The following is a 17,566-nucleotide window of genomic DNA, read 5'->3' as shown; positions in this document are numbered from 1 at the left end:
AACATTTTCCCCACTACTGATGTCAGGCTAACCGGTCTATAATTCCCTGTTTTCTCTCTCCCTCCTTTTTTAAAAAGTGGGGTTACATTAGCTACCCTCCAGTCCATAGGAACTGATCCAGAGTCTATAGACTGTTGGAAAATGACCACCACTGCATCCACTATTTCTAGGGCCACTTCCTTAAATACTCTGGGATGCAGGCTATCAGGCCCTGGGGATTTATCGGCCTTCAGTCCCTTCAATTTCCCTAACACAATTTACTGACTAATAAGGATTTTCCTCAGTTCCCCCTTCTCACTAGACCCTCAGTCCCCTAGTATTTTCGGGAGGTTATTTGTGTCTTCCTTAGTGAAGACAGAACCAATGTATTTGTTCAATTGGTCTGCCATTTCCTTGTTCCCAATTATGAATTCACCTGATTCTGACTGCAAGGGACCTACATTAGCTTTCACTAATCTTTTTCTCTTCACATATCTGCAGAAGTTTTTGCTGTCAGTTTTTATGTTCCCTGCAAGCTTACTTTCATACTCGATTTTCCCCCTCCTAATTAAACCCCTAGTCTTCCTCTGCTGAATTCTAAATTTCTCCCAGTCCTCAGGTTTGCTGCTTTTTCTGGCCAATTTATATGCCCCTTCCTTGGATTTAACACTTTCCCTAATTTCCCTTGTTAGCCACGGTTGAGCCACATTCCCCGTTTTATTTTTACGCCAGACAGGGATGTACAATTGTTGTAGTTCATCCATGTGATCTTTAAATGTCTGCCATTGCCTATCCACCGTCAACCCTTTAAGTATCATTCACCAGTCTGTCCTAGTCAATTCACGTCATTCTTGGGTTGGCAAACAGTGACTTGTGGGGTGCTGCAGGGATCGGTGCTGGGGCCTCAACTATTTACAAGTTATATTAATGACTTGGATGAAGGGACCGAGTGTAATGTAGCCAAGTTTGCTGATGATACCAAGATGGATGGGAAAGCAAATTGTGAGGAGGACACAAAAAATCTGCAGAGGGACATAGACAGGCTAAGTGAGCGGGCAAACATTTGGCAGATGGAGTATAAAGTGGGAAAAATGTGAGGTTATCCACTTTGGCAGAAATAATAGAAAAGCAAATTATAATTTAAATGGAGAAAAATTGCAAAGTGCCGCAGTACAGCGGGACCTGGGGGTACTTGTGCATGAAACACAAAAAGTTAGTATGCAGGTCCAGCAAATAATCAGGAAGGCAAATGGAATGTTGGCCTTTATTACAAAGGGGGATGGAGTATAAAAGCAGGGAAGTCTTGCTCCAGTTATACAGGGTATTGGTGAGGCCACACCTGGAGTACTGCGTGCAGTTTTGGTCTCCGTATTTAAGGAAGGATATACTTGCTTTGGAGGCAGTTCAGAGAAGGTTCACTCGGTTGATTCCAGAGATGAGGGGGTTGACTTATAAGGAAAGGTTGAGGAGTTGGGCCTCTACTCATTGGAGTTCAGAAGAATGAGAGGTGATCTTATCGAAACGTATAAGATTATGAGGGGGGCTTGACAAGTTGGATGCAGAGAGGATGTTTCCACTGATGGGGAAGACTAGAACTAGGGGGCATAATCTTAGAATAAGGGGCTGCCCATTTAAAACTGAGATGAGGAGGAATTTCTTCTCTCAGAGGGTTGTAAATCTGTGGAATTCTCTGCCACAGAGAGCTGTTGGCCTTCATTGCAAGAGGGTTTGAGTACAGGAGCAAGGATGTCCTACTACAGTTATACAGGGCCTTGGTGAGACCACACCTGGAGTATTGTGTGCAGTTTTGGTCTCCTTACCTAAGGAAGGATATACTCACCATAGAGGGAGTGCAGCGAAGGTTCACCAGACTGATTCCTGGGATGGCAGGACTGTGGTATGAGGAGAGATTGGATCGACTGGGCCTGTATTCACTGGAGTTTAGAATAATGAGGGGATCGCATTGAAAGGTATAAAATTCTGACGGGGTTGGACAGACTGGATGCGGGGAGGGTGTTTCCCCGGGGGCTGGGAAGTCTAGAACAAGGGGTCACAGTCTCAGGATACGGGGTAGGAAATTTAGGAGCGAGATGAGGAGAAATGTTTTCACTCAGAGGGTGGTGAACCTGTGGAATTCTCTACCACAGGAGGCTGTGGAGACCAAGTCACTGAATATATTTAGAGGGAGACAGATAGATTTCTAGACACAAAAGGCATCAAGGGGTATGGGGAGAAAGCAGGAATATGGTGTTGAGATAGAGGATCAACCATGATCATATTGAATGGTGGTGCAGGCTCGAAGGGCCAAAAAAGAACATAAGAACATAAGAAATAGGAGCAGGATTGGCCATACGGCCCCTCGCGCCTGCTCCGCCATTTAATACGATCATGGCTGATCCGATCATGGACTCAGCTCCACTTCCCTGCCCGCCCCCTTATTCCCTTCTCGGTTAAGAACCTGTCTATTTCTGTCTTAAATATATTCAATGTCCCAGCTTCCACAGCTCTCTGAGGCAGCGAATTCCACAGATTTACAACCCTCTGAGAGAAGAAATTTCTCCTCATCTCAGTTTTAAATGGGCGGCCCCTTATTCTAAGACCATGCCCCCTAGTTCTAGTCTCCCCCATCAGTGGAAACATCCTCTCTGCATCCACCTTGTCAAGCCCCCTCATAATAATAAGGGATCAAGGGGTATGGAGAGAAAGCAGGAATGGGGTACTGAAGTTGCATGATCAGCCATGAACTCATTGAATGGTGGTACAGGCTCGAAGGGCCGAATGGCCTGCTCCTGCACCTATTTTCTATGTTTCTATGTGTCGATAAGATCACCTGCTTCTGAATTCCAATGAGTAGAGGCCCAACCTCCTCAACCTTTCCTCATAAGTCAAACCCCTCATCTCCGGAGTCAACCGAGTGAACCTTCTCTGAACTGCCTCCAAAGCAAATATATCCTTTCGTAAATGTGGAGACCAAAACTGCACGCAGTACTCCAGGTGTGGCCTCACCAATACCCTGTATAACTGTAGCAAGACTTCCCTGCTTTTATACTCCATCCCCCTTTGCAATAAAGGCCATGATTCCAACGCTCCTACTTTCTATGATTAACTTGATGTTGTGAGACCCAGCCCACACCCAACAGCCAACCCCCCCACCCCACCCCACCCCCCGTCCCCCGCAAGACTCCTCATTGGACAAGAGCTCCCATGTTGCGATCGGGGGCAAGTCAATCCTCCCCCTCCTTTATTGTTGTTGCCTCGGTCCCTCTAACTTTGCCGCCTCTCCCCCTTCGACAGGGCTCTCCGCAATCAGTTGCTTCATGACCCTCAGGCCGAGCATCCCGCAGACCCACTCAATGCCCAGCAGCAGCATGTAAGCGATGAAGAGGTTGCACTCGGTGGGTGCGAAGTTGGACGAGAGCCTGCTGAAGACCACCAGCCCCGACGAGAACAGCAGCACCGGGCTGAGGATCAGGAACAGCATCAGCAGACGGATCTGAGGGAGAGAGAGAGAGAGAGAGGCAGAAGGGAAGAGGATGGGTCATCACAGAGCACTGAGGCTACAGAGCGTTATAGAGCGGGGACACACTGGGGAACAGGGATATAGAGGGGACACACTGGGGAACAGGGTTATAGAGGGGGACACACTGGGGAACAGGGTTATAGAGGGGGACACACTGGGGAACAGGGTTATAGAGGGGGACACACTGGGGAACAGGGATATAGAGGGGACACACTGGGGAACAGGGATATAGACGGGCACACTGAGGAACAGGGTTATAGAGCGGGGACACACTGGGGAACAGGGATATAGAGGGGACACACTGGGGAACAGGGGGATATAGAGGGGACACACTGAGGAACAGGGATATAGAGGGGACACACTGGGGAACAGGGATATAGAGGGGACACACTGGGGAACATGGATATAGAGGGAATACACTGGGGAACAGGGATATAGAGGGGACACACTGGGGAACAGGGATATAGAAGGGACACACTGGGGAACAGGGATATAGAGGGGACACACTGGGGAACAGGGATATAGAGGGGACACACTGGGGAACAGGGATACAGAGGGGACACACCGGGGAACAGGGATTATAGAGGGGTCACACTAGGGAACAGGGATATAGAGGGGTCACACTGGGGAACAGGGATATAGAGGGGACACACTGGGGAACAGGGATATAGAGGGGGACACACTGGGGAACAGGGATATAGAGGGGACACTCTGGGGAACAGGGATATAGAGGGGACACACTGGGGAACAGGGATAAAGAGGGGACACACTGGGGGAACAGGGATAAAGAGGGGACACACTGGGGGAACAGGGATATAGAGCGGGGACACACTGGTGAACAGGGATAAAGAGGGGACACACTGGGGAACAGGGATATAGAGGGGGACACACTGGGGAACAGGGATACAGAGGGGGACACACTGGGGAACAGGGTTATAGAGCGGGGACACACTGGGGGAACAGGGATATAGAGGGGACACACTGGGGAACAGGGATATAGAGGGGTCACACTGGGGAACAGGGATTATAGAGGGGGACACACTGGGGAACAGGGATACAGAGGGGGACACACTGGGGAACAGGGTTATAGAGCGGGGACACACTGGGGGAACAGGGATATAGAGGGGACACACTGGGGAACAGGGATATAGAGGGGACACACTGGGGGAACAGGGATATAGACGGGCACACTGAGGAACAGGGATATAGAGGGGACACACTGGGGAACAGGGATATAGAGGGGACACACTGGGGGAACAGGGATATAGAGGGGACACACTGGGGAACAGGGATATAGAGGGGACACACTGGGGGAACAGTGATATAGAGGGGACACACTGGGGAACAGGGATACAGAGGGGACTCACTGGGAAACAGGGATACAGAGGGGACACACTGGGGAACAGGGATATAGAGGGGTCACACTGGGGAACAGTGATATAGAGGGGACACACTGGGGAACAGGGATATATAAGGGACACACTGGGGAACAGGGATATAGAGGGGACACACTGGGGAACAGGGATATATAAGGGACACACTGGGGAACAGGGATATAGAGGGGACACACTGGGGAACAGGGATATATAAGGGACACACTGGGGAACAGGGCTATAGATGGGACACACTGGGGAACAGGGATAAAGAGGGGGACACACTGGGGAACAGGGATACAGAGGGGGACACACTGGGGGAACAGGGATATAGACGAGAACACTGAGGAACAGGGATATAGAGGGGACACACTGGGGAACAGGGATATAGAGGGGACACACTGGGGAACAGGGATATAGAGGGGACACACTGGGGGAACAGGGATATAGAGGGGACACACTGGGGAACAGGGATATAGAGGGGACACACTGGGGGAACAGGGATATAGAGGGGACACACTGGGGAACAGGGATATAGAGGGGACACACTGGGGGAACAGGGATATAGAGGGGACACACTGGGGAACAGGGATATAGAGGGGACTCACTGGGAAACAGGGATACAGAGGGGACACACTGGGGAACAGGGATATAAAAGGGACACACTGGGGAACAGGGATATAGAGGGTACACACTGGGGAACAGGGATATATAAGGGACACACTGGGGAACAGGGATATAGAGGGGACACACTGGGGAACAGGGATAAAGAGGGGGACACACTGGGGAACAGGGATATAGAGGGTACACACTGGGGAACAGGGATATATAAGGGACATACTGGGGAACAGGGATATAGAGGGTACACACTGGGGAACAGGGATATATAAGGGACACACTGGGGAACAGGGATATAGAGGGGACACACTGGGGAACAGGGATAAAGAGGGGGACACACTGGGGAACAGGGATATATAAGGGACACACTGGGGAACAGCGATATAGAGGGGACACACTGGGGAACAGGGATATATAAGGGACACACTGGGGAACAGGGATATAGAGGGGACACACTGGGGAACAGGGATAAAGAGGGGGACACACTGGGGGAACAGGGATATAGAGGGGACACACTGGGGAACAGGGATATAGAGGGGACACACTGGGGGAACAGGGATATAGAGGGGACACACTGGGGAACAGGGATATAGAGGGGACACACTGGGGAACAGGGATATAGACAGGCACACTGAGGAACAGGGATATAGAGGGGACACACTGGGGAACAGGGATATAGAGGGGACACACTGGGGAACAGGGATATAGAGGGGACACACTGGGGAACAGGGATATAGACGGGCACACTGAGGAACAGGGATATAGAGGGGACACATTGGGGAACAGGGATATAGAGGGGACACACTGGGGGAACAGGGATATAGAGGGGACACACTGGGGAACAGGGATATAGAGGGGACACACTGGGGGAACAGGGATATAGAGGGGACACACTGGGGAACAGGGATATATAAGGGACACACTGGGGAACAGGGATGTAGAGGGGACACACTGGGGAACAGGGATATAGAGGGGGACACACTGGGGAACCGGGATATAGAGGGGACACACTGGGGAACAGGGATATAGAGGGGACACACTGGGGAACAGGGATATAGAGGGGGACACACTGGGGAACCGGGATATAGAGGGGACACACTGGGGAACAGGGATATAGAGGGGACACACTGGGGAACAGGGATATAGAGGGGACACACTGGGGAACAGGGATAAAGAGGGGGACACACTGGGGAACCGGGATATAGAGGGGACACACTGGGGAACAGGGATATAGAGGGGACACACTGGGGAACAGGGATATAGAGGGGACACACTCGGGAACAGGGATAAAGAGGGGGACACACTGGGGAACAGGGATATAGAGGGGACACACTGGGGAACAGGGATATATAAGGGACACACTGGGGAACAGGGATATAGAGGGGACACACTGGGGAACAGGGATATATAAGGGACACACTGGGGAACAGGGATATAGCGGGGACACACTGGGGAACAGGGATATAGAGGGGACACACTGGGGAACAGGGATATAGAGGGGACACACTCGGGAACAGGGATAAAGAGGGGGACACACTGGGGAACAGGGATAAAGAGGGGACACACTGGGGAACAGGGATATAGAGGGGACACACTGGGGAACAGGGATATAGAGGGGACACACTGGGGAACAGGGATATAGAGGGGACACACTGGGGAACAGGGATATAGAGGGGACACACTGGGGAACAGGGATATAGAGGGGTCACACTGGGGAACAGGGATAAAGAGGGGGACATACTGGGGAACAGTGATATAGAGGGGTCACACTGGGGAACAGGGATATAGAGGGGGACATACTGGGGAACAGTGATATAGAGGGGACACACTGGGGAACAGGGATAAAGAGGGGACACACTGGGGAACAGGGATATAGAGGGGACACACTGGGGAACAGGGATATAGAGGGGACACACTGGGGAACAGGGATAAAGAGGGGACACACTGGGGAACAGGGATATAGAGGGGACACACTGGGGAACAGGGATATAGAGGGGACACACTGGGAAACAGGTATATAGAGGGGACACACTGGGGAACAGGGATATAGAGGGGACACACTGGGGAACAGGGATATAGAGGGGACACACTGGGGAACAGGGATATAGAGGGGACACACTGGGGAACAGGGATATAGAGGGGACACACAGGGGAACAGGGATATAGAGGGGACACACTGGGGAACAGGGATATAGAGGGGACACACTGGGGAACAGGGATATAGAGGGGACACACTCGGGAACAGGGATAAAGAGGGGGACACACTGGGGGAACAGGGATATAGAGGGGACACACTCGGGAACAGGGATAAAGAGGGGGACACACTGGGGGAACAGGGATATAGAGGGGACACACTGGGGAACAGGGATATAGAGGGGACACACTGGGGAACAGGGATATAGAGGGGACACACTCGGGAACAGGGATAAAGAGGGGGACACACTGGGGAACAGGGATATAGAGGGGACACACTGGGGAACAGGGATATAGAGGGGACACACTCGGGAACAGGGATATAGAGGGGACACACTGGGGAACAGGGATATAGAGGGGACACACTGGGGAACAGGGATATAGAGGGGACACACTCGGGAACAGGGATAAAGAGGGGGACACACTGGGGAACAGGGATAAAGAGGGGACACACTGGGGAACAGGGATATAGAGGGGACACACTGGGGAACAGGGATATAGAGGGGACACACTGGGGAACAGGGATATAGAGGGGACACACTGGGGAACAGGGATATAGAGGGAATACACTGGGGAACAGGGATATAGAGGGGACACACTGGGGAGCAGGGGGATATACAGGGGGACACACTGCGGAACAGGGCTATAGATGGGACACACTGGGGAACAGGGATATAGAGGGAATACACTGGGGAACAGGGATATAGAGGGGACACACTGGGGAACAGGGGGATATAGGGGGACACACTGGGGAACAGGGGGATATAGAGCGGACACACTGGGGAACAGGGGGATATAGTGGGGACACACTGGGGGAACAGGGATATAGAGGGGGCACACTGAGGAACAGAGGGATATAGAGAGGGGACGGTGTGATCGCGGGCATTGGATATTTTGTGTGCCTTACCCTGCCCCGATTCCCAGCGTGCCCGACGTAGATGCGAATAAGCTCGGTCACCGTGAAGTACGTCACCACCGCCAGCGTGAATATCTTGTTTTTCTGCTCCAACTCGTCATACTGGGGTTGCGGGGAGCGGGGGTGGGGGGGGGGAGAGGGGAGGCGAGGAGAGGGGGCAGAGGGTTAGGAACATAAACATTTTCAGCGCAGAAGGTGGCCATTTGGGCCCATGGTGTCCACACCGGCCGACAAAGAGCCGCTCGGCCCTCGGTCAGTGGCCCTGAAGGTTACATATAAACCTATGAACAATGGCGGACAGGTATAGAGCACCCAGCCCAACCAGTCCGCCCCACACAACTGCGACACCCCTGACACTGAAACATTCTACACTCCACCCCAACCGGAGCCCTGTGATCTCCTGGGAGAGGCAAAAACACAGATAATAACCCAGGCCAATTTCGGGAGAACAAAATCTGGGAAAATTCCTCTCCGACCCATCCGGGCGATCGAAACTAGTTCGGGGGTGGGGGCGACAGAGCAGGAAGCATAGAAACATAGAAAATAGGTGCAGGAGTTGGCCATTCGGCCCTTCGAGCCTGCACCGCCATTCAATAAGATCATGACTGAACACGCAACTTCAGTACCCCGTTCCTGCTTTCTCTCCGTACCCCTAGATCCCTTTAGCCGTAAGGGGCCACATCGAACTCCCTTTTGAATATGTCCAACGAACTGGCCTCAACAACTTTGTGTGGTAGAGAGTTCCACAGGTTCACAACTCTCTGAGTGAAGAAGTTTCTCCTCATCTCGGTCCCAAATGGCCTACCCCTTATCCTTAGACTGTGTCCCCTGGTTCTGGACTTCCCCAACATCGGGAACATTCTTCCTGCATCTAACCTGTCCAGTCCCGTCATAATTTTATACGTTTCTAGGAGATCCCCTCTGATTCTTCTAAACTCCAGTGAATATAAGCAGAACAGCTCCCTCCCAAACGGGACCCATTACATTGCCAATCTCAAAACAGACCAAATCGGAAAGGATCTGGGTGGGGGTTGCAAAGGTTAGTGTTTGAATCTCAGCCCCCACCCGGCAGAGAGAGTGAGAGAGAGAGAGCTGCCCTTCAACTCCACCCCGCCAAGAATCAAAGAATACTAGGGCACAGAAGGAGGCCATATGGGCCCATCATGTCCATGTCTCGAAAGCGGGCATCCCATTTGCTCCGCTCTCACTCCACCCTCCCCATATCGCTCTACATTCTCCTCCACTTCAAGTATTTCTCCTGCCCTGTCCAGGGGAAGTGGGGTTTGACCCCAGAGATCGGATAGACCACTTAATGCCCCAGTAGAACATCCCATACCTCGGGAGCCTCCTCTCAACAAGGGCAGACATTGTCGACGAGATCCAACACCGCCTCCAGTGCGCCAGTGCAGCCTTCGGCCGCCTGAGGAAAAGAGTGTTCGAAGACCAGGCCCTCAAACCTACCACCCAGCTCATGGTCTACAGGGCGGTAGTGATACCCGCCCTCCTGTATGGCTCAGAGACATGGACCGTGTACAGTAGACACCTCAAGTCGCTGGAGAAATAACCACCAACGATGTCTCCGCAAGATCCTGCAAATCTACCGGGAGGACAGACGCACCAACGTTAGCGTCCTCGACCAGGCCCAACATCTCCCAGCCTCGAAGCACTGACCACACTCGACCAGCTCCGCTGGGCAGGGCCACATTGTCCGCATGGTCCCCCAGACACGAGACTCCCCAAAGCGAGCGCTCTACTCGGAACTCCTTCACGGACAAGCGAGCCAAAGGTGGGCAGAGGAAACGTTACAAGGGACACACCCTCAAAGCCTCCCTGATAAAGTGCAACATCCCCACCGACACCTGGGAGTCCCTGACCAAAGACCAGTCCGCCCGGAGTGGAGGGAGTGCATCCGGGAGGGCGCTGAGCACCTCGAGTCTCGTCGCCGAGAGCGTGCAGAGACCAAGCGCAGGCAGCGGAAGGAGCGTGCGGCAAACCAGTCCCACCCTCCCCTTCCCTCAACGTCTGTCTGTCCCACCCTCCCCTTCCCTCAACGTCTGTCTGTCCCACCTGTGACAGGGACTGTGGTTCCAGTATTGGACTGTTCAGCCACCTAAGAGTGGAAGCAAGTCTTCCTCGATTCCGAGGGACTGCCTATGATGATGATAACATAGGAGTAGTGGGTCTGTGTCTGTACTGGAGACAGCTAGCCTCTGCCTGAATGGCTCATCCCTGATCTCCCCTCCCCCCGAACCCCTCACCTCCCCTTCCCCCCCCACCGCCTCACCTCCCCTCCCCCCACCCCCTCACCTCCCCTCCCCCGCGAACCCCTCACCTCCCCTCCCCCGAACCCCTGAACCCCTCCCCCCGAACCCCTCACCTCCCCCCCCGAACCCTTCAAACTGAGGGTGAAACCCCTGAACACCTTTACCCTCACTCCTCACCAACCCTCGAGCCTAAAACCACTGAACCTTCACAGCACCTCACCCCCTGACCCCCGAACCCCTCGAACACGTGACCCCAAATCCCTCACCCGCTCTCCACCCGAACACCTCATCCCGACCCCAAAACCCCTAATCCCTCACCCTCAATCCCCTCACCTACCCTCCCCCTCCAAACCCCTCACCTACCCTCCACCTCCAACCCTGAACCCCTCAAACTGAGCATCGAACCCCAGAACCCCTCATCCCCGAACTCCTCACCCCACTCACTCCTCACCCACCCTCTACCCTCAACCCCCAAACCCATGAACCCGAACACCTCATCCTCTGACGCCCCCCCCCCCACTTCTGATCCCAAAATGCTCCCCAAAGCCCCCTCACCCACCCTCCACCCCATCCCGTGCGTTCCCCCAAGCCCCCCTCACCTACCGCCCCTCCCCCAAGCCCCCTCACCCCCCCCCCACCGAACACCTCATCCCCGATCTCAAAACCCCGAACCCCTCAACACCAATCCCCTCACCTAACCTCCCCCCGCCCAAACCCCTCACCTGCCCTCTGCCTCCAACCCTGAACCCCTCAAACTGAGCATCGAACCATTGAACCCCTCCTTACCCCCTCCCCCATGCCCCCTTCACCAACCCCCCCTCCCCGTGCTCCCCCAAGCCTCCCTCACCCCCCCAAGCCTCCCTCACCCCCCCCAAACCACGTGTTCCCCCATGCCCCCTCACTCCGCTCTCTCACCTACCCTCCAACCCCCCCCCCAACCCCCACCCTCTTCGAAGCCCCATTCATCTACCCCTCACCCCCCCACCACCCCATCGCACTCCCCACGCCCCCTCAACTACCCCCCACCTCAACCCCCCCCCCACCCCATCGCACTCCCCACGCCCCCTCAACTACCCCCCACCTCAACCCCCCCACCACCAAGCCTCCCTCCCCACCCCCAAGCCTCCCTCACCACCCCTCAACCTCACCAACCCCCCCAAGCCTCTCCCCACCTCACCCCCACCCCAATGCCCCCTCCCCCACACCCCAATGACCCCCTTCCCGCACCCCCCACACCCCCCCCTCACTTACCCGTGGCTGTAGCAGCAGAATCTCAGTAATCCAGGAGAAAATGAAGAACAGCATGTTTAGGTACAGACAGATATGCAGGACTGGGTTTGCAATAAAGTCATCACCTGCCAAGGAAAGAGACACGAGGCATTAAAAATCACCCGAATTAGGAGCAGGAGTCGGCCATTCGGCCCCTCGAGCCTGCTCCGCCATTCAATAGGATCACGGCTGACCTTCGACCTCAGCTCCACTTCCCTGCCCTGTCCCCATATCCCTCGCTTCCCTCAAAACCCTTAATATCCAAAAATCTATCGGTCTCAGCCTCGAATATACCCAAAGACTGAGCCTCCACAGCCCTCTGGGGCAGAGAATTCCAAAGATTCACACCCCCCCCCTCTGAGTGAAGAAGTTTCTCCTCCTCTCAGTCCTAAATGGCCGGCCCCTTATCCTGAGACTGTGTGACCCCTGGTTCTGGACTTCCCCAGCCCGGGGGAAACATCCTCCCTGCATCTACCCTGTCCAGCCCCTGTAAGAATGTTGTATGTTTCAATGACATCACCTCTCATTCTTCTAAATTCTAGAGAATGTCAGCCAAGTCTACTCAATCACTCCTCATAGAACAGCCCTCTCATAAGAACATCAGAAATAGGAGCAGGAGTAGGCCATACGGCCCCTCGAGCCTGCTCCGCCATTCAATACGATCATGGCTGATCCGATCATGGACTCAGCTCCGCTCCCCATAACCCTTCACTCCCTTATCGCTCAAAGATCTGTCTATCTCCACCTTAAATATGTTCAATGTCCCGGCCTCCACAGCTCTCTCGGGCAGAGAATTCCACAGGTTTACAACCCTCTGAGAGAAGAAATTTCCCCTCATCTCAGTTTTAAGTGGGCGGCCCCTTATTCTAAGACCATGCCCCCTAGTTCAAGTCTCCCCCCCATCAGTGGAAACATCCTCTCTGCATCCAACTTGTCAAGCCCCCTCATAATCTTATACGTTTCGATAAGATCGCCTCTCCTTCTTCTGAATTCCAATGAGTAGAGGCCCAACCTCCTCAACCTTTCCTCATAAGTCAACCCCCTCATCTCCGGAATCAACCGAGTGAACCTTCTCTGAACTGCCTCCAAAGCAAGTATATCCTTCCTTAAATATTCCAGGTGTGGCCTCACCAATACCCTGTATAACTGTAGCAAGACTTCCCTGCTTTTATACTCCATCCCCTTTGTAATAAAGGCCAAGATACCATTGGCCCTTCCTGATCACTTGCTGTACCTGCATACTAACCTTTTCCCTTGACCCCTGTGTAAGAGGGGCTGAATGGCCTCCAACAGTTCCTGTATAAGAGGGGCTGAATGGCCTCCTCCTGTTCCCCTAAGAGGGTCCGAGTGGCCTCCTCCTGTTCCCTGTGTAAGAGGGACTGAATGACCTCCTCCTGTTCCCCTGTGGAAGAGGGGCTGAATGGGATAAACAGGTCATACTCCGGTTGGCAAACAGTGACCAGTGGGGTGCCGCAGGGATCGGTGCTGGGGCCTCAGCTATTTACAATCTATTTTAATGACTTGGATGAAAGGACAGAGTGTGATGTAGCCAAGTTTGCTGACGATACAAAGATGGGTGGGAAAGCAAATTGTGAGGAGGACAGAAAAAATCTGCAAAGGGATATAGGCAGGTTAAGTGAGTTATTTTCCCCTGTGTAAGAGGGGCTGAATGGCCTCTTCCTGTTTCCCCTGTGTAAGAGGGGCTGAATGGCCTCCTCCTGTGCCCCTGTATAAGAGGGGCTGAATGGCCTCCTCCTGTTGCCCCTGTATAAGAGGGGCTGAATGTCCTCCTCTGTTGCCCTATATAAGAGGGGCTGAATGGCCTCTTCCTGTTGCCCCTGTATAAGAGGGGCTGAATGGCCTCTTCCTGTTGCCACTGTATAAGAGGGGCTGAATGGCCTCCTCCTGTTTCCCCTGTATAAGAGGGGCTGAATGGCCTCCTCCTGTTGCCCCTATATAAGAGGGGCTGAATGGCCTGTTCCTGTTGCCCCTGTATAAGAGGGGCTGAATGGCCTCTTCCTGTTGCCCCTGTATAAGAGGGGCTGAATGGCCTCCTCCTGTTGCCCCTGTATAAGAGGGCTGAATGGCCTCCTCCTGTTGTCCCTGTATAAGAGGGCTGAATGGCCTCCTCCTGTTGCCCCTGTATAAGAGGGCTGAATGGCCTCCTCCTGTTGCCCCTGTATAAGAGGGGCTGAATGGCCTCCTCCTGTTGCCCCTCTATAAGAGGGGCTGAATGGCCTCCTCCTGTTGCCCCTCTATAAGAGGGGCTGAATGGCCTCCTCCTGTTGCCCCTGTATAAGAGGGGCTGAATGGCCTCCTCCTGTTACCCCTGTATAAGAGGGGCTGAATGGCCTCCTCCTGTTGCCCCTGTATAAGAGGGGCTGAATGGCCTCCTCCTGTTGCCCCTGTATAAGCGGGGCTGAATGGCCTCTTCCTGTTGCCCCTGTATAAGAGGGGCTGAATGGCCTCTTCCTGTTGCCCCTGTATAAGAGGGGCTGAATGGCCTCCTCCTGTTGCCCCTGTATAAGAGGGGCTGAATGGCCTCCTCCTGTTGCCCCTGTATAAGAGGGGCTGAATGGCCTCCTCCTGTGCCCCTGTATAAGAGGGGCTGAATGGCCTCCTCCTGTTTCCCCTGTATAAGAGGGGCTGAATTTCCTCCTCTGTTGTCCTATATAAGAGGGGCTGAATGGCCTCCTCCTGTTTCCCCTGTATAAGAGGGGCTGAATGGCCTCCTCCTGTTGCCCCTGTATAAGAGGGGCTGAATGGCCTCCTCCTGTTGCCCCTGTATAAGAGGGGCTGAATGGCCTCTTCCTGTTGCCCCTGTATAAGAGGGGCTGAATGGCCTCCTCCTGTTGCCCCTGTATAAGAGGGGCTGAATGGCCTCCTCCTGTTGCCCCTGTATAAGAGGGGCTGAATGGCCTCCTCCTGTTTCCCCTGTATAAGAGGGGCTGAATGGCCTCCTCCTGTTGCCCCTGTATAAGAGGGGCTGAGTGGCCTCCTCCTGTTGCCCCTGTATAAGAGGGGCTGAATGGCCTCTTCCTGTTGCCCCTGTATAAGAGGGGCTGAATGGCCTCCTCCTGTTGCCCCTGTATAAGAGGGGCTGAGTGGCCTCCTCCTGTTGCCCCTGTATAAGAGGGGCTGAGTGGCCTCCTCCTGTTGCCCCTGTATAAGAGGGGCTGAATGGCCTCCTCCTGTTGCCCCTGTATAAGAGGGGCTGAATGGCCTCCTCCTGTTGCCCCAGTATAAGAGGGGCTGAATGTCCTCCTCTGTTGCCCTATATAAGAGGGGCTGAATGGCCTCTTCCTGTTGCCCCTGTGTAAGAGGGGCTGAATGGCCTCTTCCTGTTGCCCCTGTATAAGAGGGGCTGAATGGCCTCCTCCTGTTTCCCCTGTATAAGAGGGGCTGAATGGCCTCCTCCTGTTTCCCCTGTATAAGAGGGGCTGAATGGCCTCTTCCTGTTGCCCCTGTATAAGAGGGGCTGAATGGCCTCTTCCTGTTGCCCCTGTATAAGAGGGGCTGAATGGCCTCCTCCTGTTGCCCCTGTATAAGAGGGCTGAATGGCCTCCTCCTGTTGCCCCTGTATAAGAGGGCTGAATGGCCTCCTCCTGTTGCCCCTGTATAAGAGGGCTGAATGGCCTCCTCCTGTTGCCCCTGTATAAGAGGGGCTGAATGGCCTCCTCCTGTTGCCCCTCTATAAGAGGGGCTGAATGGCCTCCTCCTGTTGCCCCTCTATAAGAGGGGCTGAATGGCCTCCTCCTGTTGCCCCTGTATAAGAGGGGCTGAATGGCCTCCTCCTGTTGCCCCTGTATAAGAGGGGCTGAATGGCCTCCTCCTGTTGCCCCTGTATAAGAGGGGCTGAATGGCCTCGTCCTGTTGCCCCTGTATAAGAGGGGCTGAATGGCCTCCTTCTGTTGCCCCTGTATAAGAGGGGCTGAATGGCCTCCTTCTGTTGCCCCTGTATAAGAGGGGCTGAATGGCCCTCCTCCTGTTGCCCCTGTATAAGAGGGGCTGAATGGCCTCCTCCTGTTTTCCCTGTATAAGAGGGGCTGAATGGCCTCCTCCTGTGCCCCTGTATAAGAGGGGCTGAATGGCCTCCTCCTGTTGCCCCTGTATAAGAGGGGCTGAATGGCCCTCCTCCTGTTGCCGCTGTACAAGAGGGGCTGAATGGCCTCCTCCTGTTGCCCCTGTATAAGAGGGGCTGAATGGCCTCTTCCTGTTTTCCCTGTATAAGAGGGGCTGAATGGCCTCCTCCTGTTGCCCCTGTATAAGAGGGGCTGAATGGCCTCCTCCTGTTGCCCCTATATAAGAGGGGCTGAATGGCCTCCTCCTGTTGCCCCTATATAAGAGGGGCTGAATGGCCTCTTCCTGTTGCCCCTGTATAAGAGTGGCTGAATGACCTCCTCCTGTTGCCCCTGTATAAGAGGGGCTGAATGGCCTCCTCCTGTTGCCCCTGTATAAGAGGGGCTGAATGGTCAACCCAGTTGCCCTCTGGGACAAAGAGCCTGTTGAAGATTCCAATCCATTTGGCCTGGGGAAGTTTTGCCAGGATGAAAGATGGCCACCCTCAACCCCGGGGGCGACGCCCATCTTTGATGCTGGCACGCTGACCTGGCTGGAACGGAAGCTGGTCAGCGTCGATGACGTCTTCGAAGGCGCGGATGCGCTTGCGCAGTCCCTCCGCTAGCGCTTGGTCCTCCATGGCGGCCCGGGCCCGAACTCTGCGTCTCTCTCAACTCTCGCTGTCTGCCCGGTGGCGGCGGTGGCTGAGGCTGAAGGAGGCTGAGGGGGGGCAACAAAAGCGGGGGGCGGGAGGGGGGGGAGCAGGGGCGGGGCCTGCCATTGTTGCCGGGGCAACGTCAGCCTTGACCCGCACCCGTCCGCGCCTGCGCACTGCCACCTTAAAGGCCCACACTCCCCCCTCATTTCAATCTTAAAGGGACACTCCCCCCTCATTTCAATCTTAAAGGCCCACACTCCCCCCTCATTGCAATCTTAAAGGCCCACACTCCCCCCTCATTGCAATCTTAAAGGCCCACACGCCCCTCATTTCAATCTTAAAGGCCCACACTCCCCCCTCATTGCAATCTTAAAGGGACACTCCCCCCTTATTGCAATCTTAAAGGGACACACTGCCCCCATCATTGCAATCTTAAAAGCCCACACTCCCCCCTCATTGCAATCTTAAAGGGACACTCCCCCCTCATTACAATCTTAAACACTACTCCCAGGCTGCCGCTCGATGCTCCTTTTTTGGTCCCTAGACCTTCCGCCCTTGAGGATGTAGTTCGGGTCCTTCATTGAAACACCTGTGTGCTCATCCTCTTTTTGGCGTGGAAGCAAGTCATCCTCACTTCGAATAATCGCCTATGATTTGACAATCTTAAAAGGCCACACCCCCTCTCAGCCATCTGAAAGAGTTCCCCCTCCCCCATCC

At 54.2% G+C, this 17,566-nt stretch overlaps 1 protein-coding gene across 1 annotated transcript; it reads right to left on the bottom strand.

Moving 5' to 3' along the window:
* Positions 1–3,186: 3,186 nt before the first annotated feature.
* On the bottom strand, positions 3,187–16,991 carry LOC139245568 (transmembrane protein 17B-like). Its single transcript, XM_070871182.1, has 4 exons — positions 16,741–16,991; positions 12,115–12,218; positions 8,591–8,701; positions 3,187–3,472 (listed from the first exon to the last, which is right to left on the bottom strand). Exons 1-4 carry the CDS (start codon positions 16,829–16,831, stop codon positions 3,221–3,223), a joined length of 558 nt encoding a protein of 185 aa, XP_070727283.1. The 5' UTR covers positions 16,832–16,991; the 3' UTR covers positions 3,187–3,220.
* Positions 16,992–17,566: the final 575 nt, after the last annotated feature.

This window comes from Pristiophorus japonicus, unplaced genomic scaffold (genome assembly GCF_044704955.1).
Source record: "Pristiophorus japonicus isolate sPriJap1 unplaced genomic scaffold, sPriJap1.hap1 HAP1_SCAFFOLD_223, whole genome shotgun sequence".
In the NCBI taxonomy this organism is placed as follows: Eukaryota; Metazoa; Chordata; class Chondrichthyes; family Pristiophoridae; genus Pristiophorus; species Pristiophorus japonicus.
Note: the sequence above shows the minus strand (reverse complement) of the source record. Positions and strands in the feature narration are given on the sequence as shown.